The 25,081-nt window shown below is 45.0% G+C and overlaps 1 protein-coding gene across 1 annotated transcript in view; it reads left to right on the forward strand.

Annotated features, from left to right (window-relative positions):
• The window catches only part of DNAH2 (dynein axonemal heavy chain 2), a 1,666,550-nt gene that overhangs the window by 791,678 nt on the left and 849,791 nt on the right, over positions 1-25,081 (forward strand). Inside the window, exons 31-33 of the mRNA XM_069218683.1 lie at positions 1,556-1,773; positions 2,288-2,386; positions 16,992-17,117. Of these exons, the coding sequence (XP_069074784.1) occupies positions 1,556-1,773; positions 2,288-2,386; positions 16,992-17,117 (443 nt within the window). The remainder of the gene's footprint in view (positions 1-1,555; positions 1,774-2,287; positions 2,387-16,991; positions 17,118-25,081) is intronic.

Here is a 25,081-nt window from a genome sequence, read left to right on the forward strand (position 1 = left end):
GAACAGCACAAATTGTGCACTTTTTAAGCAACCTAATACAGCACCAGACAGAGCAGCACCTGAATTTTCCACTTGCTGGGATCTCCTGCTGGATGACTACGTTCCTGACTGGCAAGGTCCGAACCTTCTTCATCATTCAGAAATGTCACCTCACACACCATGCAAGATGGAATGGTACTCAGTTTGATTTGCATGCACTTGATCCTTACTCCATTACCTACAAGAATCAGAGCTGAAGAAATTCTACAAATAAGTAACTTAGGGCTAGATGTAGCAATTTCTGAATTTCCGACTCGCAAATTCGGATGCAGAACGGTGTCTCAGACACCGCCTGGAAATCGCTATGGGGTCGCAAAGATCCACCTCATTAATATTAATGAGGTGGTTCGCATTTTGCGACCCCATAGCGATTCCATGCACTCACAGGGATGGTGGCCTGCTGGAGACAGCAGACCTCCATGTCTGTGATTGCTTTTTAAATAAAGCAGTTTTTTTTTGTATTGCAGCCCGTTTTCTTTAAAGGAAAACGAGTTGCAATACAAAAAAATAACGAAACCATTTGATTTCGTTTTTTCGGAGTAGGCAGTGGTCCATTGGACCACTGCCTGCTCTGAAAAAACATTTTTGGCAACATTCACAAAGGGGAAGGCGAATGGGTTACCACCAGTGTGACACTGGTGGTAACTGCGAATTGCTTTGTGACCGCGTTCGTGGTCACAAAGCAATTTAGCATTGCGGTGCGAGTCGCAAATAGGAAGAGGACACACCTTTCTATTTGCGAGTACCGACTCGCAAAATGGGAATGAGCATCGCGATGCGCATTTTGCATGGCACAAACTGCGATTTTCGCAGCTTGCACCATGCAAAATGCTACCTACATCTGGCCCATAGTGTGTTCATATTTTGAGTTTATTTCCAGAGAGATTTAAAGTTTCATGAAGGTGTACTTCCATTATGTGCAAAGAAACTGTCCTTCTTGGGAGACTATATAGAAGTTAACTTCATTAAACATACTTAATATTGGAGATGCTGTCAGACGTTTTTAACACTCAGTGATAATTCCTTCTAGAGCTTCACCTTTCACCCTTGGAACAACCCTAACCACCCAGTTACATACACCAAGTAATGGTATTGTAATAGTTCCCTATCAAACAAAAGTCAGAACATCTAGAATCCAGAATTCGTGCTGTAACATCTCAAAACCCTGGATCTGTAGCCTAATTGATATGGGGAAATTTAGAAAGGAATTGGTAGTGGTGCCTGCCTCACTCCATGGCAATATTCTGATAATGACTAGTCTATTTGCTGACCTTTACAGAGTTTGCCTATAGATCAGCAATGGTTGTCATGCTGTTCACCCATTCATTCATTGATTAATTTGTAAATACAGCCAATGCATTATACATGTACCCATGAAGGCAGCTCTTGTGTGGCCTCTTCATCCATTAATGCAGCTAATATAGTGGCCATTGGTCCACTTACTTAGTATTTTTCTCTTTTTACCACTTTAACAGTTTTGAACTTACCAATCTCCCTCTTTCATTCCTGTTCTCAGGTTTCCTGGACAAACTTGGGGCTATGAATACAGTACTGGAGGGGATACAAAAGTCCCTGGATATGTACTTGGAGACTAAAAGATACATCTTTCCACGCTTCTACTTCCTGTCCAATGACGACCTCTTGGAGATCCTAGGGCAAGCACGTAATCCTGAGGCTGTGCAACCCCATCTCAAGAAATGCTTTGACAACATCAAGTCCCTCAAAATTCAAAAGGTACTTGCAGCTAAGACAATGGAGCATCACACATTCGTGCCACGTACCAAAAAACACGGTTCCAACACAATGCAGTCTTGTGGCTTTATTCAGTCTAGTTCCATAAGGCAGTGGTTCCCAACCTTTTGACTTTTGGGGACCCCCACTTTATCATTACTGGAATGCGGAGACCCCCAATGAATCATTATTGGAATCCAGGGACCCCCCCACTGAGTCATTACTAAAAGTAGTGGACCTAATCTGCTAATAACATTTAATTTCCTAAGCAGTTGCGGACCCCCTGAGGAGGCTTTGTGGACCCCCAGGGGTCCACAGACCACAGGTTAAGGACCACTGCCATAAGGGATAAAACATTTGGGAAATGGGCATTCTCTCACTGGTTCTGATAGGCCATTCTTATTTGTGGAATTCTTCCACCGGTTGCAGATGACTCTTTCTTTTGCGGAATGTTTACCATAAGTACTTTGCATCTGCTTGCCTAATAAGTAATAGTGCTACCCTTGGTCTTGCCCAGGTCGGAGTGAGCAACAAGTCAGAAGCTGCAGGAATGTTCTCTGCCGATGGGGAATACGTGGAGTTCACCCACCCTGTTCTGCTGGAAGGGCCGGTGGAGGTAGGCCTATTACTTTGATTAGCTGTCTATTATGTCAATGTTAAAGTTGTTAAGTGGAATTTGTTTTTTGTAACCATAGCATGGACAGGAATCTGTTCCTCTTCCTTTTGGCATTTTGATAAATCACAATGGACCCAATCCCTGTACGAAGCGATGCACTCAACTGTTACTGTTTGTCAAGCGGTAGGATGGGGCAGTGGTAGTCAAATGTTAAGACACTGCTAATTCTGGAAAGAATTAAACAGTGAAGGGTGTAAAATAACATGGATGAAAATAGTGGACTGGACCAAGCCACAAAGGAACCCAAAATTCAGCCACTGAGGTGGAAGCTTAAGCAGACCTCCATCTAGAGGCCACCATAGCTCTTAGATTTGTACTGCACGTCGAGTGTGAGGGAGTCCTCTGTCAAAGCTCTGCGCTAACCTTTCAGTGAACCTGAAATTGTTTCTATTTTAGTCTACTCTGAATTTGAGCTAGCCATTTCTTCAGCTCTACTGTACTGTGAGTTGTTTTTAGGGAAGATTGTTTCACTTTCTGTTCCAGGGAGATATTTGGTCTGACACAATTGTCACCAATTGATACCATGACTGATACGAAGAGACCTCTTTTTAAAACCTGTTTATCTTGTGGCAGAAAGAAGATTTACACTTATGACCGACGCTGTCAGTGTATTTATTGTCTTTATCCTTAACAAAGTCAACAGACTGCAAGATTTGTAAATTTTTCTCCTCTAAGACTCTTTAAGTACAGAGAAAGGAGCCTTCATAATCAGAACAATAAAATACTAGCTGAGGTTGTTATTACCCGCTTGTCTCTCCTCATGGAACACATATCCCCAGTGTAGTCTGACTTCATTCTGCACAGATCCACTGCAATTAATTTATGAACCATCTTTGCTGTACTGAATCAAATATCTCACAAGCTCCCTGCAGCGGCCGCGATTCTTGACACCAGTAAAGCGTTTCACTCGCAGGAGTGGGCATTCCTTAAAGAAACCCTGATCAAACTCGGGATTCCGCTTGGGTTCCTAAATCTTATTATGCTGCGCCGGCCCAGTGAGAATTTACCGCCACTCGTGAAGGAAATGATCCTCTTTTAGTAGCTTCTCTGGCCTGCTCATAAATTGGACAAAGTCTGAGCTCTTTCCCCTCACGGATGTGATGAGCCCCTGCATGTTGAAATATTCTCTTGTGCGGAGTACTAACTCCACGAAATACCTGAGTATTGTACTCTATATTAGAAACACACTGTTGTCTGACTGAACTATTGCCCAGCTGTCGATAAATTTACTACCCAAGTGGAGAGGTGGATTAAGCTACCACTATCTATGGCTGGCCGCATTGCCATCATTAAGATGATAGTGATATCTACATTTCTCTGTTTACCAATATCACCATTCCATTGACCAGTTGTTTTTTACCATGCTTAGGAGTCTTTTGATCTGGCTGAAATGGGCTGGCCGTAGACCTCGGATCAAATGGGAGGTATTGACTCTGCCTTATGACAGGGGCAGATTTGGGGTGCCGGATCTTAAGCTTTACTTCTGGGTCGCACAATACCAGTTTGCTTGACATTGAACCCACGCTGATGCTCACCTTCTGTAACTTTGGCCTGACCCTCGCTCCTTCCTGCAGGGCTTCCTCATAGTCCCGTCGATATTCAGATACTCTCCACCACATGTTGGGTTTGGACCAAGTAGGTCATAAGTTGAATGGAAGACTGTTTTAATCTCCATCCATCCATCCCCTGACGTGCAACCCAAGGCCTCCACTCATGATGGACAGGTTGGTGCAGTACCCCTTGCTTCGTGTTTATCGGCATACCAAGAGCGACCTGTTCTCACAGGTCTCTTTATAACACAGGTGGACAATGCCAACCTCCGTGGTACAAAAACCATGGACATTTCATACTCTCAAGGCTGCATCACACATTGCACGAAAAGCTCCTATTCTTTCCTGTGGAGCCAGATGATTTCCCTCAATTAACCCTTACCATCACCTCCTTCAGCACCACAAGACTAGTGTCCAGGCTGTACCACACCTGCGCTAACCTGAGGCCGAGCCCTGTGGGGGGGGGGGGGGTTAGGGCTGCCTGAAAGATAGACTTGGGCAACTGATACCTGAGGCAACGCGGAAATACTGCTGTAATCAAACAAAGCTTCTTTCCCCTAATCATCGCCACAAGCTACAACACTACAAGTTCCTGTATCGCGCACATGCCACTCCGGAGAGATTAGCCAGAACTGACCCTGCCCAGTCATTCTCCTGTTCCAAATGCCAAGCTGAACACGCTGACTTTATTCACCTCAACTAGACAAGCCCAACAATCCAAGCCTACTGGACGAAGGTGCTGACACTTGTTGCATCGATAATGGACACCCTCCTCACCCCTGACTCTCTCTTAGCTCTCCTGGGCCGTGTCTATGGTATACCGCAAGGCATCCGAAGGTTCACAGCCTTGATGCTGTTTTTTGCCAAACAACGAATAGCGATGCACTGTGGCAGCAGATTCCCTCCAAAGGATGCAGACTGGCTGCAAGATATGATCCATTGTGACTTCACCTGCGAGTGTACGCGGCGCTGCAGCCCCCTGCATCTCGGCCTCAGGTTACATGGGCCCCTCTGCTGTCAATGGAGACCGATGTTGGTTCTTTGTCATGCTAATTGATTTTCAGTGTGCTTACTTGGCACATTTGTTAGATGCATATGGCCTTTTGTATTGTCAGCTTCGCTGATATTTGTTCAAGAATTCAATTGAATACCACTGGTTGCACCACTTATGCACTCCTGGGTCTTACCCTCCTAGTGCACTAGTTTACTTCTTTACCACCTATTGAGTTGTTTCTTGTTTCTCCTTTGCAGCTGAAACTATGGCCCTGACAAGTTGTTTTTTGGTTTTCTTTTTTTATTTCTGATAATCTGTAACTGTGTACATGTGACATTTGAAAATATTAAACAATTTATCAAAAAAGGACAGGGAAAGGATTTTGGCTTTATTTTTGATGAATAGATAGAAATGTCCTACTTCTAAAGGGGATGCCCCCTCTTCAGGAGACGATTCAGTGAGAAATGCCCCCCAAAGTACTGGCATAATGGCAACACACAAGAGGAGACTTTTACAGTTTGCTGAGCATGATGTATTTGGTACAGCGCTTGTAGCCACCTCCTCTGCTGGCAAACCAGTGTCTAAGCGCTAAGGAGACATAATTGTGATAAAATTAAGGAAATCTACAAAGGAAACCCTATCTATGCTGAGACTGTTAGCGCCAAAGACTTTACTCCCCTTGTCGATGACAAAGTTACCGTTGACGGACACCGTCAAGCATTCCGGCAACAACAACAAAGTCTGTGTCGAGCATGCCGTCGACGACAAAGAAATGGTTGATAACTGTCATACCGTTGACAGTGTCCATCATACTGTCGATACACAGTCGACCTCACCGTTGATGGCTATACTGTCAATGACGATGTCTATACCGTCAACGGCGGGAACCATATCGTTAAGATCTAGGATGTCTATAAAAAACATGGGAGGATTTTTTTTTTCACCTTTGAGAGTCACAGATGTGCCTCCTGTACGATTATCGCAGTCAGACAGGAAGAAGAGGCTAGTAATTATGCCTCAATGACAGCTTACAGCCCCAAAGCAATTAGATGTCTGATTTGACACAGATTTTGAAGGGGATGCAAACGACGATGAGGAGTCCTACAGTGAATATGTTTGTCAGCAGGAGTACAAGTCTGGAAGTACTCTAATTGATTTAAGGCAGAAACCACCTAGATACTATAGAGGGCCAGATGTGGTCCAAGTGCCAATGGCTATCTTATCAACGTTGCAACAAATGATGGATACTTTTATTAAGTTGCCAAAACAGCAGCCAACAAATAATCCTAACATTGGCTTGCCTGCTACTCTGATCCTTCTGTCTCCTCAACCTAATCCTTTGCCAGTTTCACCTCCTAGGCAGCCATCACTGCTACCTCCTCCTCCAATGCCAAGGGAACCGTCCATGAAGAGGACATGGCTGAACATTCACTCTCAGGATAATGAGAAGGAGAGGAAGGTGAACTACCACCAGATGGGGATGGAAGGGATGAGGATGGCCAATAGTTTATTGTCCGAAGTAAAAACGATGGACCAGTTCCATGAGATGCTGTGGATGATATATCAAAATTTCATTTGTTAGTTGAAAGAGCTGTCAAGAAATTCAACCTACCAATCACCTCTGTAGATCAACCATGTTTTCTCTGACTTTAAAGAGCAGCCTCAGAAATATGTTAAATCCATACCTATTCTTGACTGTGTGGTCAGAAGATCTAAAATGAATGGACACCTACTACTGTTCCAGCTGTGAGACTGTGTCTGGAAAATAAATATAAAGCTCCATATTCAGCTCCAGCTTGCCTCACTGGTCATTCTAGATCAGGCTCAGTAATTGCTTCAGGAGTTCAAAGAAGAACCAAGACCCCAAAAGCTCTGTCTTCTAGTCCACCAGACAAGGATAGAAAACATATTGATAATCTGGGCCAGAGAATTTCCTCTGTGGCAGCAAAATCAATTAAGACAGCCAATGCCCTGACGCTTCTTCATCATTATGACTGCCAGATTTGGCATGACATAGCTTAATTACGGGATCTTATTCCTGAGGATAAGAGGGAAACAGCCAGAGCTATCCTAAAGGAAGGGGAGCTAATCTCTTATTTCATTATTGGTGTGGCTTTGGATGCTTCAAATACCAGTTTTCACCAGTTAGCAGGAGGGAATGTGATAAGAAGGCAAGGCTGGTTAAAATACACAGCTTTTCGTACTGATGTCCAATCTAAAATAGGAAATATGCCTTTTAATGGGATAACTCTTTTTGGTAAACATATTGATGAAGCTTTGCAAGGCCTGAAAACGGATACTGACACATCAAAGGCATTAGAGCTGTTATGGTATGGCAGATTTGGGACATCTACTTTTCATGGCTCACAAAGATAAAATTTCAGAGCAGGATCCAGACAATATGGAGGTCAAGGACTCCCTTATTATCCCCAAAGACAATCTGGATATGATCAAGGATACTCCTTTAATCAAAATCAAAGGCAAACTTGTGGGAGGTCTGCAGGAAGAAAGAGAGGTTCCTCACAGGTGCAAACTAGTTATAATCCGAACGAGCCTGACTCCCAGCTTGTTTTCCCTTTCCCGTCAGGTTCTCAGAAGTTGGAGGGAGAATTTCCCTTTTTGCTCTCACATGGTAGAATATAACTTCAGACAAGTGGATGGTGCGCATTGTCCGGTCTGGTTGTAAGTTAGAGATCGTTCAGAGTCCCCTAGTTTGTCCCCCTAGAAAAGACCATCATCTTCATTTGAAGGAGCTTCAAATGGTAATTCTCATGTTTTTTTTTCAAAGGAGCCATAGAAATTGTCCCCAAATCCCAAAGGAATTAGGACTTCTATTCAAGGTTCTTCTAATAAAAAAAGACAGGTCAATGGAGACAGATATTGAATCCCAGAGAGTTGAATATGTTTCTAAAGAAACAGTCATTTTGGATGCTTACTCTACAAGAAGTCCCCATGATGATGCAGGAAGGGGATTAATTGACCCCCCCTAGACCTTTGGGATGCTTACTTCCACATAGCCATTCATCAAAAACACTGGAAGTACCTTTGATTCTCAGTAGCGGGTGAGCACTACCAGTTCAAGGTGCTCCCTTTTGGGCTCAAATCAGCACCAAGAATATTCACCAAATGTCTTGCTTCAGTTGCCACTTTTCTCAGGAGAGAAGGTCGCCGGGTGTTCCCATACATGGACGACTGGTTAGTCACAGTGCCATTCAGAGAACAGGCAAAAGCATCCATGAATGCTTGCATCAATCTCTTCCGGAGATTAGGTATCACTTTGAACATGGAGAAATCATAATTGGTACCCCCAAACAAAGATCCAATTTCTGGATGCAGTATTTGATACTCAGCTGGGGAAAGCATTTCCAGGGACAGAAAGATTGAGGAAGTTTCAGGAAATGTCAAATACTATTGCTGGAAAGCAGCCACTCAAAGTGAGGCAGTAGAAGTCCCTGATAGTCATGATGGCTTCAAGTATAGGTATCACTCCATTTTTCAGGCTTCTTGTAGGAAGCTGGCCTGGTGTGTGGTGGGTACCTAAGGTACTTACACCTTATTTCCATGTCCACGTATCCCCTATTAGTGTAGTGTAGGCAGTGTCCAGAAGCCAGGCTCTCTAGAGGTAGCTGTGGATGAGCAGCCAAAGCTTATCTAGAAGACATGCAAAGCTCATGCAATACCACTGTAGTCACACAGCACTTTCACACACTCAGTGCTACGACAATAAAGGGTCTTTATTATAGTAACACAGTACCAAACACTAGCTAGGCAACCCTTCAATAGGAGGTAAGTAAACACACTAAAAATGTACACTAATTATCAGTTCTAAGAATAAAAAGTGACAGAAAACAGTGCAAATGCAAATAGACTGTAGTGGCACTAGGGGGAGCCCAAACGATATACTAAAAAAATAGAATGCGAATAGAGGACCCCCACCTAGGTAAGTGGAATGTGTAGAGGGGACCTGGGGGTACTAGGAAACCCCAAAGGTAAGTATCACAGTGCCCCCCAGTGACCAGGAAGAAAAAGGGGTAATTTACTGGATTTTCCCAAACCACCCAAAAGGAGGGAAAATAAGAAAATGAGCACCCAGATAGGACTGCAAGCAACCAGCGGTGGATTCCTGAAGAGGAAGACCTGAGGAAGAAAGGGACCAAGTCCAGAAGACACAGGAGAGTCCGGGGGAGCAAGAGCTACTACCCACCCAGCTGTGGTTGCAGGAGTTGGTCGACGGTAGGAGGAAGACAGTCAGGAATGCAGCCCTGGAGCAGGTGAAGAGTCCCTGAAGGGTACAGTCAACGCTGGATGGATCATTGCAGTCGGTCCGTGGCATGGAAAAGCCACCAACAAGCCTTGGCAAAGGCAGAAGTCGCGGTAAAGCACAAAGTGGAGCTGCCGGGGACCAGCAAGGTCCAGGAGGACTCAACCCATAGGGGGAGTCCCAGGGGGATCCTCAGCAAGGCAGATAGTCCAAAAACGAAGAGGCAGCCCCCACAGGAGACCCACTGGACAAGGAACCAGGAGTCGCAGAAGAGCCTTTTCAGTCCCACATCGCAGGAGAAGCATGCAGATGGCTGTGCATCACAGGAAGGAGTGCTGGAGGTTGGGGCTACACAGAGCCTGAAGATCCCTTGGAGGAGAGTCACAGAAGCCTTGGTAGCTGTAAGAAACACGGTGCTGTCCTGCACGGCGTGGGAAGGCAAATGCTTACCTCCACCAAAGTTTGAAAACTGTTAGAGAGGACCAAGAGGACTACTCCGGACTACCACCCATGATGCAGGATCCACGCAGCTCAGGATGAGAGGAGATCCACGCAGCCGGTCGTCGTTGAAGTTGGTGCCTGCAGATTCAGGGAAGTGGCTCCTTCACTCCAAAGAGATTCCTTCTTTCTTCTTGTGCAGACTGAAGACTTGCCACCCTCAGAGGAAGCACAGCCGGGGAAATGTTTCAGAAGCTGGAAGGAGCTGTGGAAAGAATGTTGCAAGCAGAGACTTCGTTGTGAATGCAGATTGTCGGTGCCTGGAGGGTCCAGTCGCAGTTCCAGTGGCTAGAAGTTGAAATAGAGGTTGCAGAGTAGTCCTGCTGGAATCTTGCAAGCCGAATCTGAGGACCCACCCAAGAGAGAGACCCTTAATAGCTCTGAAAGGGGGATTGGTCATCTAGCCTGGTGACCACCTATCAGGAGGGGGCTCTGACGTCAGTTACCTGACCTGGCCACTCAGATGCTCCCAGATGGTCCCTGCCAACCTTGGATTCAAGGTGGCAGAACCCAGGGACCCTCTGGAGGAGCTCTGAGCACCACCCCTTGGGTGGTGATGGACAGGAGAGTGATCACCCCCCTTTCCATTGTCCAGTTTTGCGCCAGATCAGGGACTGAAGGTCCCTGAACCGGTGTAGACTGGTTTATGCAATGAGGGCACCAAATATGCCCTTCAAAGCATACCAGTGGCTTGAGGAGGAAACCCCTCCCAAGCCATGCAACACCTATTTCCAAAGGGAGAGGGATTTACCCTGCTCTCCCAAAAGAAATATTTTGTTCTGCCTTCCTGGGCTTGATCTGTTAAAGCAGCGGGAGGGCAGGAACCTGTCTGAGGGGTGGCAGCAGCTTGGGCTGCCTGGAAAAACCCAGAAGGCTGGTAGGAGCAATGCTGAGGGTCCTCTAAGGAGCCTCCAGAGTGCATAGAATCATACTTCCAATACTGGCAACAGTATTGGGGTATGATTCCGACATGTTTGATACCTAACATACCTAGGTTTGGAGTTACCATTATGTAGCTGGACATAAGTAGTGACCTATGTCCAGTACACGCATAAATTCTCACGAAGTCCAGGAAAATGGAACTGGAGTTCGTGGGGGCACCTCTTCTACTGCAGGGGTGCCTTCACACACAGGTACTTGCACCTTGCCCCCTGGGTTCGGAGGGCCTCCCATAGGGGTGATTTATAGTGACCTGGTGCAGTGACCTATAGTGAAAAGGGTGCATGCACCCTTTTACACAGGTTGCAATGGCAGGCCTGCCGATAAACTTTGCATGGGCTCCCCATGGGTGGAATAATACATGCTGCAGCCCATGGTGATCCCCTGGTACCCAGGTACCATATACTAGGAACTTACATGGGGGCACCAGTATGCCAAGTCTGGGGTGTAAGTGGTTCAAGTAACCAAGTTTGAAGGGAGAGAGCATAATCACTGGGGTCCTGGTTAGCAGGATCCCTGTGAACACAGTCAAACACACTGACAAACAGGCAAAAAGTGGTGGGTAACCATGCTAAAAAGAGTCTACTTGCCTACATTTCTTATGAGATCGGTTCAGCAAGAACTGTATGTGCAATGGAAGCAGGTGGAAGGTTTATGTGAAGATATGGTCCATGTCTCAATGTGCTTGAAGCAAGCTTTAATGTGGTAGGGAATTCCAGAAAACATGAACGTAGGTCTTTCTTTTCTACCAATAACAGAAATGTTATTACTCACCACAACTGCTTCCATGGATGGATTGCAAGATCTTTCTACCTCAGGCCTTTAGTCAGATGCAGATAAAAATCTCCACATCAATGTGTTGTAACTCTGGGCCATAAAACTGGGCTTGAAGTGTTCCTCTCCAGATTGGCAGGTAAACCAGTCCTAAGCAGGACTTACCACACAACAACCATGTTCTACGTAGCCAGGCAGGGAGGGACATGGTCCAAGACCAAGATCTTTTCAGAAGAAGCTCAGATGCTGTGGAACTGGGCCATTTCTCACAGGATAGACATTGCAGTGGAATATCTGCTAGGCTGGCAGAGCGATCATGCGGGTGCGCTCAGCCGGCAAATGATGGATTGTCACTAGTGGGAATTAGAACAGAAACAGGTGGATTACATCTTCAGTCATTGGGGTCACCCCACAATCTATCTGTTTGTGACTCTGTAGGAAAGTGACACTGTTGGCATGGTCCCCCCCACACTTTTTGCCTAGCGTGAATGCCTACTTTGAAAGTGTGAAGTGTGCTGGAACCCTACTAACCAGGCACCAGCACCAGTGTTCTTTCCCCAAACCTGTACCTTTGTTTCCACAATTGGCACAGCTCTGGCACACAGATAAGTCTCTTGTAAATGGTACCAACGGCCCTGCGGCCAGGGAAGGTCCCTAAGGGCTGCAGCATGTATAATGCCACCTAGGGGACCCCTCACCAAGCACATGCACACTGCCTTGCAGCTTGTGTGTGCTGGTGAGGAGAAAAAGACAAAGTCGACATGGCACCCCTCTCAAGGTGCCATGCCCACAAACCACTGCCTGTGGCAAGGTAAGTCACCCCTGTAGCAGGCCTTACAGCCCTAAGGCAGGGTGCACTATACCACAGGTGAGGGCATAGCTGTATGAACACTATGCCCCTACAGTGTCTAAGTCAATTCTTAGACATTGTAAGCGCAGAGAAGCCATATTGAGTATATGGTCTGGGAGTTTGTCATTATGAATTCCACAGCTCCATAATGGCTTCACTCAATACTGGGAAAATTTGTATCAAACTTCTCAGCACAATAAACCCACACAAGTGCCAGTGTGGTATTTACTGAAAAATGCACACAGGGCATCCTAGAGATGCCCCCTGTATGTTAGCCAAACTGCTAGTGTAGGACTGACAGGTCTGTGACAGCCTGCCACTTTCAGACAAGTTTCCGACCACATGGGGTGAGTGCCTTTGTGCACTCCGTGGTCAGAAACAAAGCCTGTCCTGGGAGAAGGTGCTTCACACCTCTACCCTACAGGAACTGTAACACCTGGCGGTGAGCCTCAAAGGCTCAAGCCTCGGATTACAGTGTCCTAAGGCACTCCAGCTAGTGGAGATGCCTGCTGCCGGACAAAGCCCCACTTTTGCCGGCAAGTCCGGTGGGAAAATTAGGGAAAACAGGGAGGAGTGACCACTCCAGCCAGGACCCACCCCTAGGGGGTCCAGAGCTGAGGTGACCCCCTCCCTTTAGAATCCTCCATCTTGTTTTAAAGGTCAGGGACCAATAGGATTAGGTGTGTGCCCCCCTCCCCAAAGGGAGTGGGCACAAGGTGGGTGTAGCCACCCTCAGGAACAGTAGCCATTGGCTACTGCCCTCTGACCCCTAAATCTAGGATTTAAGGGTCTCCCTGAACGCAGCTCATCAGATTCCTGGCGACCTGCAAAAAGAAGGACTGCTAAGCTGAAACCACCAGCAGGGAAGAAGGAAGACAACTGCGTTGGCCCCAGCTCTACTGGCCTGTCTCCTCCCTCAAAGAACCTGCAAATGCCCAGAGATGCATCCAGCGTCACCAGCGATCTCTGCCCAACTCCAGAGGACTGCCCTGCACCCAAAAGGACCAAGAACTCCCATGGACAGCAGCTCTGTCTAAGAAAAACCTACAACCAAGGACTCCCACCTCCCTCCGGATGCATGAGTCCTGACCCCTGTGCACCCTACGCCCACGGCCTGTGTCCAGGTGGTCCACCCAGCAAGAGAGGGTTCCCAGGCGATTGTGAGCAAGTGCCCACACTGGGTTGACCTCTCCACCCCTCCACGACGACACCTGCAGAGGAAATCCCAAGGATCCCCCTAACCACGGAGCTCCGGACGAAGGTATCTGACGCCTAAAGACACACTACCACAAAAGAGAGCATTAGTATTATCTACTTTAGCCTCTGTTAAGCCCCTGGGGAACCCCTGGACTCTGTGCCCAGTATGGGGCTCATCATGAATATGGCGGTCCAGACCGCCATGCCTGCGGTGGCGTAAATCACCGCCACCGGCATGGCGGTCTGGACCGCCATATTATAAACAAAGGAAGACCGCCACAGGCGGCCCTCCGCCACCGCCAGGCTAACGGCGACAGGCACCCTGACAATGGCGGATTTCTCTATCCAACAGGGCAGCACTGCAAGCAGCGCTGCCCTCCAGATAAAGAACCCTTGTTCCTCCAGCCTTTCCCTGGCGGTTTCCCCTGCCAGGGAAAGGCTGGCAGAAGGGGTGCACTGGGGCCCCATTGCACAGCCCAGTCAAGCAGGTCACTGCCCGATGTACCGGCAGTGATATACGTGACGGGTGCTGCTGCACGCGCCGCACTGCGGCATTGACGACAGCTCCATGTGTAGCCGTCGGCAATGTCCTGGCCCAGCATTCCGCCGGCCTGGTGGAATGTTTATTATAGGGCTGGCGGGGTCTTCTACGGGCTTGCGGTCTGTGTTTAGACCGCCAGCATGAACACAGTGAGGAATCCCACCGTGTTCATAATGACCCCTTATATCTCACTTTGACATAGTATATACAGAGCCAGCTTCCTACAGTCTCCAAATAAGAAAAAATGCCCATGGTTTGCAAGCAAGTTTTGACATCCTGGGGCATGGGCAATGCTTTTTCAATTAGTCAGTCCAAGATATTTGTCTATGCCTTTGTTCCTTTTCCCTTGGTCCCCACGGTGTTGAAAGCGAAGATAGTCCATTGCAGTCTGATCCTCATCGCTCTGGCATAGCCTCGCCATTACTGGCAGAGCAAGCTGCTGCAGACCCTGGCACTTACGGCCATTCCTTTGAAGGTGCTTCCCAGGATAGTGTCCAGACTTCAGAGAGCGATTCTTCACCACAATCCTGTAGCAGAACTTGACAGCATGGTACCAGACCACCTAGGATTTGGCCATCTGGATCTCTCAAGAGTGTAAACAGATTCTGGTGCATGCTCATGCTCCAGCGACCAATAAGATTTACAGCGTCAAGTGGAAGCATTTCTGTGTCTCAAGCAGGAGTAATAGTCATCATCTGCTTAAAACAAATCCTTCTCAGATCCTGCCATACTTGTTAAGTTTGGCCAAAAGTGGTCTTGAATTTTCTTCAATCAGGGTCTGTCTGTCTGCAATTTCCAGATTTAAAGAGACTGACATCTCATTGTCTACTCTATTCTTCCAAAGGATCATTAAACAATTTATAAAAGTTCTCTTAAGAGATTTCTCACCTATTTGACATCCTCCAGTTTCATGGGAGCCTAATATAGTCCTCAGTCAGCCGATGTTACGTCTTTTTGAGCCAATACATAGAGCAGATTTGAACATTTGTTTCATGGAAGACTACGCTACTCTTGGCTCTGGCATCGCTAGGAGAGTGGGGGTAATGCAGCCATTTACCATCGGAGAAGCCTTTCACCTGTTCACTAAGGACAAAGTGATACTCAGCACCAACCCTAAATTCTTTCTTAAGGTGCCTACTAACTTTCATTTGAATGAGCTTGTCATTCTTATCCTTCCTTCCCAATCCATCCTCACCAGCAGAAACTTCATTACATTCCTTATATTTGCATAGATGCCTCAAATTCTTTATAGACAAAACAAAGGACATACGCACATCAAACCAACTATTTGTATAATTTGCTCAACCACAAAAAGGTCAAGCCCTGTCCAAATGTGGGACAGCTTATTGGTCCTTAGCCTGTATTGCTTTCTGTCATGCCAAAGCCAAGCATTCTCTTCAAGGAAGGGTCAGGGCGCATTCCACCAGGGGCATGGCTTCAACTGAAGCACTCTCTGCTTGGACGCCCTTGAAAGACATCTGCCATGCAGCCACCTGGAAGAGCAGGCATAGGTTCATGAAGCATTACTGCCTAGACGTGGACGCAGAAGCTGAGGCAGCAGTAGGACAGGCAGTCCTGAGAAACTTGCTTCGTTAAAGGTGAGCCTCCGTCCCACTTTGTTCTATTCTGTAATGTGTACTGCTTGCTATTCTGATTCAAGCATGTGAATATATAAAAGATCCAATGTTGGAGAACAAATGAGTTTCTTACCTGTAACTCCAGTTCTCCAACATTTGTATCTTTTATATATTCACATGCAACCCTTCCTCCTCCCCGGTCAGAGGCTCATTGTATTTTATTCTCACGCTTGTACTTTGAAATCTGAGCTATGGTGGCCTCTGGTGGCCTCTAGGAAGAGTAGGAATGTTTAAGCTTCCACCTCATTGGCAAACGTTTGGGTTCTTTCAAATTAGGTGGATGTGTTACTAATCAGATTATGTTCTTTCAGGCCTATGGTCATTTTACATTATATACATAATGTTGTATACATTTTATCACTGTATACTGCTACATTAATTGATCAGGGATTCCCAATCTGATGACTGGGACTGATTTGTTGGAGAACTGGAGTTACAGGTAAGTAACTAATTTCTTCTCATCCATACAGTTCCACTTTGCTACAATCACAGCCTACTGGATGACCCATGATTAGATTTCGTTCTTCAAGATTACATTAATCAAAGAGTTCCCAGATGGCGTAAAGAAATGATTTCCCCCCAATTCGATAACCACTGCCCAATTGGGAACTCAACAAAGACCTTTGGGCACCAGTAAGCCCCCTTTTGAGCCCATTCTCAAGGCAACATGGCAGCACTGCATTCTTACCAAGAGTACGTTTTATTAAACCCCTATCTGCAGTAGAGCATTTCATACAAATAGAGTAGTAATGAAAGCTCATTCCTCATTCTTCCCAAGGCAGTGTCACAGTTTCACTTCAAACAGACAATCACATATCCTGGATATTTTCCCAACTCTTCTACACCAGCAGAAAGATCCCTTCATTCTTAAGATGTTAGCCATGTTCTGTGTTTCCACCTGGAAAATACAAGGTTTCTTAAAAAATCCAACCAACTTTTTTATTAATAATGAACACATTCATCAGGGATTTGCCACATTCAAGCAATCTATGTCTAGATGAACTGTGACATGTATTTCCTTATGTTGCCAATTAGAAAACAAACCTCTTCCATGCAGGTTGAGAGCACACTCAAATAAAAGGAACATTGCAACTACAGTGTGGGTGTATTCAATTTAAAAGTTTGTCATGTGTAATAAAATTAGAAATAACTTCCTTCTACATTCAAAAGACAGTCCTGCTTTTAGAACTGCGTACTGTGAGGGCTTTGTGTTTTGATTTTTCTCCATAACTTGCAGGTGAAAGTGAACCCTAAATTCCATTCTGACATCTTTATATCTTTTCCCTTTCCCTCCTACTTTGCAGGCCTGGCTGTGTGATGTGGAGCGAACCATGCGTTGGACCCTTAAAGAGCTCCTGAGGAACTGCCGCGCAGCTCTGAAGAAAATGCCAACTAAGAGAGACAAATGGGTAAAGGACTGGGCAGGGCAGGTAAGCTTAACTGTGTGTAATTATCACTGATTTAGGTCTGATTTAGGTTATAGATCTTTTTTCTCTTAATCCATTGGGTAGTTAAGGTTCACCTTACAGGGTTGAAAAAGTCAGAATAAATCCAAAACTTGATGGAAGTAGATTGGGTTCAGGGGCCTTTATTTTGTATTGGAATTGTTTGACCACATGGGGGAAAAACATAACACTGTAAGTTCCAAACCACTGGGCAAAACCTCTGCAGCCAAAATGTAATTTGCTTCAGTTCCATAAGTACAACACTGTGGCAGAACAAACCGTTAATGGTGCCCCACCTAAATGTTCAGCAGAGGTCAAGTGGCATTTGTGGGCGCACTATTAGTAGTACTGGTAAGATAGGTGAATAGCTGGATCCTTCAGCACATTTCAGAGGCAGATTATACTGTACTAATAGCCACCCAGCAGCTGCCCACAATCTGAATATGCATGGTGCTGTTCTACTCATGAGCTATTAACTGTGGGAACCAGCGTCATGATTTGTAAAAGGCATGCTTCCACTTTCATTTCAACCAGTCATTCTTGCTGTTTGCTTTGTTTACAATAGAAAATGTTAACCAGAAGAACCATTACTTAAAGTAAATAGATAACATTAAATTACACAGAACATATGAACAATAAATCATTAAAAAAATCGGTATAACGTTTGAACAATACAGAGTCCTCCCCACCCTACCCCATCTCACAATACCACTCCCAAGTTCTCAGTACTAACCCTGACACAAAAGACAATAAGGCAATTATTAAGTAAATAAATATACAAGTAAAAACAAACAAAAAGAGAGGTAAAAATGAAATGATTGACTACAGGAGGTGTAGAGTCCACATGTGAGCGTAGAACTCTCAAACCAATCCCTATGCAACTGTATACTTCATCTGCAGGTTTTTTACTCTTTAGCACCTCTAGGCAGCAGACAGAATTTGGAAAGTTGAAATAACATTCCCATGCCAACAGGGTGCAGTGGCTTTAAAGTGACTGTGGTGCCTTCCTTGATGTGGCATCATGGAGCCATGTATGGTGCCTCTCTGTGTTCTAACATTCCCATCCTCCTCCCTACCCTACTGACTTCAGGTTGTGAAACCTCTGTCATCAGTGTTAACACAGCAGAACACAATACAGCAGATAACATTGAAAACAGCCATAGACTACCTGTACTCAGTCCACTTCATTATGTGACCTCATCTTTAGCCATTAAGGTGGGGAGTCCTAGAACCTTACCCCATCTCAGAGGCACCAACTGTTACATTTCATACTGCTCATCTACAGAAATCTGGGAATCCTCTAAGCCCTACTCTTTGTCTTCAAAATTTGTTTATTTTTACCAGATCTCTACCTGTGACTTTTTCTCACCCACAGCTGCTTTTGCGATTCAGAATAACACACCCAGAGAGTTTGGAGTCACTGGCTTATGTTCACTCTGCCTCCAGATCACTATTCAGACCTTATTCAGCATGTTCTACAGGAAAGATCTCGGCAGAAGATCCCCACAGGAAATATATATACCCTATCCACAAGTCAGGATATGTTCCCAACTATTGCAGTATCTATGGTATATTTATTGATAAGATCTGCAATGATAGAGAAAGTCACCTTACTCCAGTATTGGAACTTTCGTAGATTCACATGCTTGAATCATTCCGTCATGAACATGGGAGTCCCTGTACCTTAAAATAGCAATGTAAGAAAGACATAGACCATAAAGGCCCAAGGCCCTTTAATTTAGTATCAAGTCATAGATATCTAAAAAAGGAGTAAATCTAAGTCTAAACTAATCAGGTCGCACCACCCTGTAGAGCACTCTTGTGAGAAGCTCCGGTTCCTCAGATTTTCTACTGCATGTTGTGCTAGGGAGTCTCCACTGAGGTCTGCTCAGTTCTACCTATTCCAGACTATTTCTAAAAGATTTTCACAGATACCTCTACTCAAGATTTTCCAGATATTACTCATAACTCTCATTATATCTGTTATTTGGGTGTTTCAGACTGACTTTCATCATTGCAGAAACACCAGAGGGGCTCTTCAGACCCTCTGGTGCTTGCGGCAAGAAGACACTAAATGTTGATGGCCCTCATAAAGACTGTATATATTGTCTTTATCCATCACATAAGAAAAAAGACTGCAAGATATGTAGCACTTTCATTTCTAAAACATTGAAAAATGATGAGGGGCGACGACTATTATGGCTCCAAAAGCTAAAGTCCAGAAAAGATCAATTTTCTGAGGATGATGACAGCGACCTGTCCTCTTCATCTTGCTCTAAAAAATCAACTAAGAGAGCTAGAGATGTTACTGGGGCTCATTTCTCTCAGGAACCTCCAAAAGGGTGTCAAACACGTCCTCTCTGCCCTCTCATAGACACCACAGTCCATCTAAGTCCCCAGAAAGGGCTGGACTTCCCTCAGGGTGAAAGAACCCAAAGGATTCAAGTTCCTCCTCAAAGCAACATCAGTGTCTTTCTGAGCCCCCTACACCTTTGCCTCAGATGAGACAAACTTTTAAAAAGCCTTCTTCAGCCCCCCTGACAGATAGATCGTTGATGACCTCACCTTCTATGGGAACATTTACTCCACTGTCTGTCATCCACCAGAGCCACTATCACCGTGTCCACACCAGCCTCTGCTGCGTCGACGACCTCGTTGACGCCTGCCTTGCTCCTGTGCCTTTGACGCTCAAGGTTATAACCCCATCGATGCTGACTGCTATTCTGTCAACGATGATTCCATCGACAACAACACTTCCGTCGACTATGGCACTACCATTGACGAAAGCCTTACAGTCTACGGCAAAATTGAGAATATCATCGTCACTCACAGCTGTGACTGCCCTGCCATCTACAACCTCGTTGATGACCTCATCCACATCATTGTTGACAAGAAAAAACCCAGGATAAAGGCAAAAGGAAAACTTGACGGTCCTTATGCCTGCTCATACATCACCAACTAAGGTGTCTCAATTACTACTTTTCATCTTCTGGATGAAGAAGACTCTGAGGATTACGGCCGTTTGGGGTTGCACACAGCCCTTCAGAACTACATGTTAAATGTCAGAAGTATGATTATGATGAAGGTGACTATTATGATCAAGAATATAATGCTCCCTACAACAATATCAGGAGGAGGTGGTGTGTCTTCCATCCTCACTGGTTTCAGACTTACAAAATATGTTATCGAACTACAGAAGACATTTCTCTCCATCTTTGCCTTCTGATTGGCATCATTCCACTCAGGCAACTTCAATTCTTGTGCTGCCAGCAACCCCACAAACTCTGCAGCCATTGCATAAACTGACTTCAGCAAGTCGTACTCCACAGGTAGTCCAGTTACAAGATCCTACTCCATCTGAGGAGGAAAGGGAAGAAGGGGAACTTCATGAAACTATTATGTCTTACAGGTATTGTCATCTCCAAGACTACCACCCCTTGTGGATTCCCCTCAAGAGGACACATATGTTTTTCACAACCTCCTACAAAAGAGCACCGAGACGCTTCGAAGTACCTATGCCTACAAAACAAAATGAGTACTTCCTTTACGACATCAAGTAGCCTTTTTGTATAAATGTAAGAGCCTTGCCCATCATTGATTACATCTGGGATGAGGGCTTAAAAGTTATGAGGAATCTGGCTTCAGTTGCTGCATTGTTCCACATTTTGATAAAAAATATAAAGCCCCAGAAGACGCACTAGCATATTTCACAGGACATCCTAAACCGGAATCCGTAGTTTCACAGGTGGCTCAGTGCAGGTCCAGAAACCCATGCATGCCAATGGCAGCATGCCCAGAAAAAGAGTGTAGTTGCCTTGATAATATTGGGAAGTGTTTTTCATCCATATCGGCACTCTCAATAAGAGCTGCTATTTCCCTGGCTTTACTCTTGCGATACGATCGCCAAATGTGGTCGATATTGCCCTGTATCTGGATAAGCTTCCTGAGGACATAAAGGAGGAAGCTAAAAAAGTACTACAGGAGGGTAAACGTACATCCTCAGAAATTATAGATTGCACCATGGACATTGCTACCACTGGATTCAGACTAGCTGGGATAGCAGTGTTAAGGCCAAAATATTGGATTTACCTTACAATTGTGAAGCTCTGTTCGGGAAGCACATAGATGCGCTCTCCAGCCCATAAAAACTGATTCGGGCACATCTAAGTCATTGTGGGACCTTACTATATAAGAAGCTGCCCTTTTGGGGTACTCAAGGGAGAGGAAAACCATCTTATAGAGGGGAATACCAACAATACTACTATCTCTGATATTCCTCCACTAGGCAGCAGTTTTGACTCCAGTACTGGGAAAGGCAGCCACCATCAGCTGCCTACAGTAGACCCACCCCAAGAGGAAAGTCAGGAAGACAAGGCAAGATGTCATCCGCCACCAGTGACCTCCTACAGGCACTGGCTACATCCCTTCCATATCCACCCAGCATAGCAGGAAGAATAGCCAACCATTTCCAACTCTGGAAACAAATAACCCAATGGGTGTTAGTCCTGATTCAATTAGGTCACACGTTGCATTTCATCCAGTCACCGCCTTCAACCCTACCTCAAACTTCCAGCCAAAAACACCTGAAACTCCTCAAGTTGGATGTCAAAGCCATGCTAAAAAAGGAGCTACACTCAACAAAGCATGCCCCGCAACAGAGAGACAACAAAAAGTGATGGCCTTGGCAAAACTAATACAAAGAAAAAAATCCACTTTCTGTACTCCTCTACAAATCACTACTGGGAATGATGTCATCCTTTATACATCTAGTGTCATCTATGAATATGTCCACTTTAGGAGGAATGAGACGGCCAATGGTTACAAACTGCAGGTACCTTCGACCTTGTCCAGGTACCCCGCAAATGGTCAAAGCCCTCATCTGGCAGACACAACCAGTTGATCTATCAGTCATTCTACCTTTTTTTAACCCAGGCCTCACCTTTGGTCATCACTACCGACGCTTGTTTTCAGAATCTACCGGTCAGATGCAAATGGCCACCTTCTCATCACTGCTTCCACATCAATCCGTTTGAATTCAAGGCGGTTCATCTACCTTTACAAGCCGTCCTTCCCAGAATACAGATCTAAACAGTACTCATTCAGACAGACAATACAACCACGATGCATTACATTAACAAGCAAGGTGGCACAGTATCTCTCTTGCTATCTGGGAATGATCTGTTTATCATAAGGTCCTTCTAAGTGCAGAACATGTACCTAGGAATCAGAACGGTGTAGCAGACACCCCTAGAAGACTAAACCATCTTGCCAGGAGTGGAAACTGAATCAACAAATTTTAGATCCGATTTTTCTCCAGTGTGGCAAGCCAAATCTGCTTTTCCCAGAGAAGGAAATGCAAGTTCTTCGCAACCTGGTACCTTCAACCGGGGTGGTGTGGGAATGCATTTTTTGATCGCCTGGTCCAGAATCTTTGCCTCTGGTTTTCCTCCAATTGCTGTCTCCCAAAAGTTCTCTAGAAAATGAAGGCAGAACCATGCAAAATAATTTTCATAGCCCCAATGTAGCTGTGCCAGCATTGACTCACAGAACTTCTCATTCTCTCACAAGAAGATCACATTCCGCTGAAACCAATCCCATCTCTGCTGACAGTGAATCAGGGACAAGTTCTGCATCCAGATCCCAAACCAATTTGATTATCAGCTTGGCTCCTGAATTCAACAAATTTGGCCATTCGTACATTCCACCAGCTGCAGGGACGTACTCGCTAGAGCTTGAGCAGACAGCACGATTAAAGCCTATTGTCTCAAGTGGAAAATACACTTTTGGTGCTTTTGGTGCCAAGGCGCTAATGTGCATCCCGTTTCTTCCTCACCCGAAGAGATACAACCTTATTTGCTGCACCTTGTTCATTTGAGCCTGGCTCACTCCTCCATTAAAGTTCATCTAGCAGCCATTTATCACTTAAGGAGATCGTCCAAGACACCATCACTGTAGTCTACTAGGTTAATTTTAGCAGTTCCTCAACGTGCTCTTCAGAAAATTCCCATAAGCAAGACATCCTCCTCTGCTTTGGAAGCTCAACACTGTGTTTTTACAGTTAGTGAAAGATCCGTCGGGCCTATGCATAAGCTGAACACCAAATTTCCTTTCTGGAAGGTAGCTCTCCTTCTCGCATTAACTTTAACAAGAAGAATCAGTGAAATTCAAGCTGTCACCATTCAGTTCCAGGTTGATAGGGTTATTCTTCGCACAAATCCTAAATTTAATTCTAAATTCCCAGAAGACTTTCATCTGAATAAACCCGAGGCTCTCAAGTAATTTTCTCCAACCCCTCAAACATCAGCAGAATGAGCATTACACTCTTTGGATATCAAATGGTGCTTAAAGTTCTCTTTGGACAGAACTAGCAGTTTCTGCAGATCCATTAAACTTTTTTGTAGCCTACGGAGCTCCAACAAAATGTTTTCCTTTATCGAAAGAAAGCATCTCCAGATGCATTTCTAACACTATTCTGTATTGTCACCAGAAAGCTGGCAGACCCTTGCACACAAGTGCATGCACACTCAACAAAACCCATCTCTACTTCCATGGTGTTGTCACTGCCAGATATCTGCCAATCAGCAACCTGGAAAAATGCGCACACCTTTATGCAACACTGCAGCTTGGACTCTGCAGTCCTCAATGTGGCAGTAGGACGAGCGGTATTAAAACATCTTTTCCAGTGAAGATGAGCGTTCCTTTATTCCTGCTATCCTCTTACTTCTTATGCACATTTTACTACTTATTAATATCTATATGTACACTGTATATTCCACCGGGAAACTATGTTACATTTAAAAGAAAAAAATGCTTGGTTTTCCTGCTGTTTAGTCTGATTCAAGCATGTGAGTCTATGAAAGTTCCCATACTGGAGTAAGAACATAAACGACTTTTCTGTAGCTGTAGCTCTACAGTATTGGAATCTTTTGTTGATTAATATGTGACCCATCCACCTCCCCTGGGAAGCTCACCTTCTGCATCTCAGTACAGTTTAACGTATTCTCACTCGTGCTCAAAATTATGAGGGACTTGAGCTTCTACAAGGTGGTGCGATCTGATTGGTTCAAATTTAAGTTTAGTCCTTTTTTTTTTAGATAATGACTATGACTTGTTACTAAATTAAATGGCCTATGGCCTTTAGGGTCTGTCTTTCTTTACATTGCTATTTTAAGGTACTGAGGACTCTCATCTTGATGACAGGAAATGATTCAAGCATGTGAATCTATGAAAGATTCCAATACTGGAGAACTAAAGTTACAGGTCAGTAACTTATTTTCTTCTTTGTGCTTTAAATACGCACTCCAGAAACGGCTTTCAGTGAAGAATGCTACTCTTCATCCATCTTCAAGGCTAAAATGCACAAATGAGAGCTTGTCAGTTCTAAAGATCCCATCACAGGCTACTCACCAGAGTCGCATATTCCTCCCAATCTAAAGACCCTGTGCACCTGCCTTGAATTAGCAGACTCCTGGTCTTTGTGGTATTTTAATATAGAGACCCAAATGGAAACCACTACAACCACTTTGGCCTTGCCCCAAACTTTGATTGCAACAGCAGTATCACTATTCTATCTTGTGTGCGTGATAAGGATTACAAAGAGCCACTAACTCAAGTTTTGGATGATTCTTCTTCATCTTACTATAGCAATGGTGAGCTTAATGGCCACCCATGGGAAGGACGTGACAGGTGCCAATTTATTCCGATGATGTCACTATTTGCATATCCAATATGTACTGGGAGATTTGGAGGAAGAATTTATTTATGAGCATCCTCTGCATTATAGAAGATGGGGTCCTCAAATGGGGCCCCTTGTTTTTCCACAGCTGCAAATGGTGGAAGTTTCAAGTTCAAAGTTTCTTGACTCTAAAAAGCAACTAATTCAGGACTTCTACAGCTGTTTATCTCCAATACAACCTATTGTTCATCCTCCTTTGGCTTCAGCAGCTCTA

The sequence above is a fragment of the Pleurodeles waltl genome, chromosome 12 (assembly GCF_031143425.1).
Source record: "Pleurodeles waltl isolate 20211129_DDA chromosome 12, aPleWal1.hap1.20221129, whole genome shotgun sequence".
NCBI lineage: Eukaryota > Metazoa > Chordata > Amphibia > Caudata > Salamandridae > Pleurodeles > Pleurodeles waltl.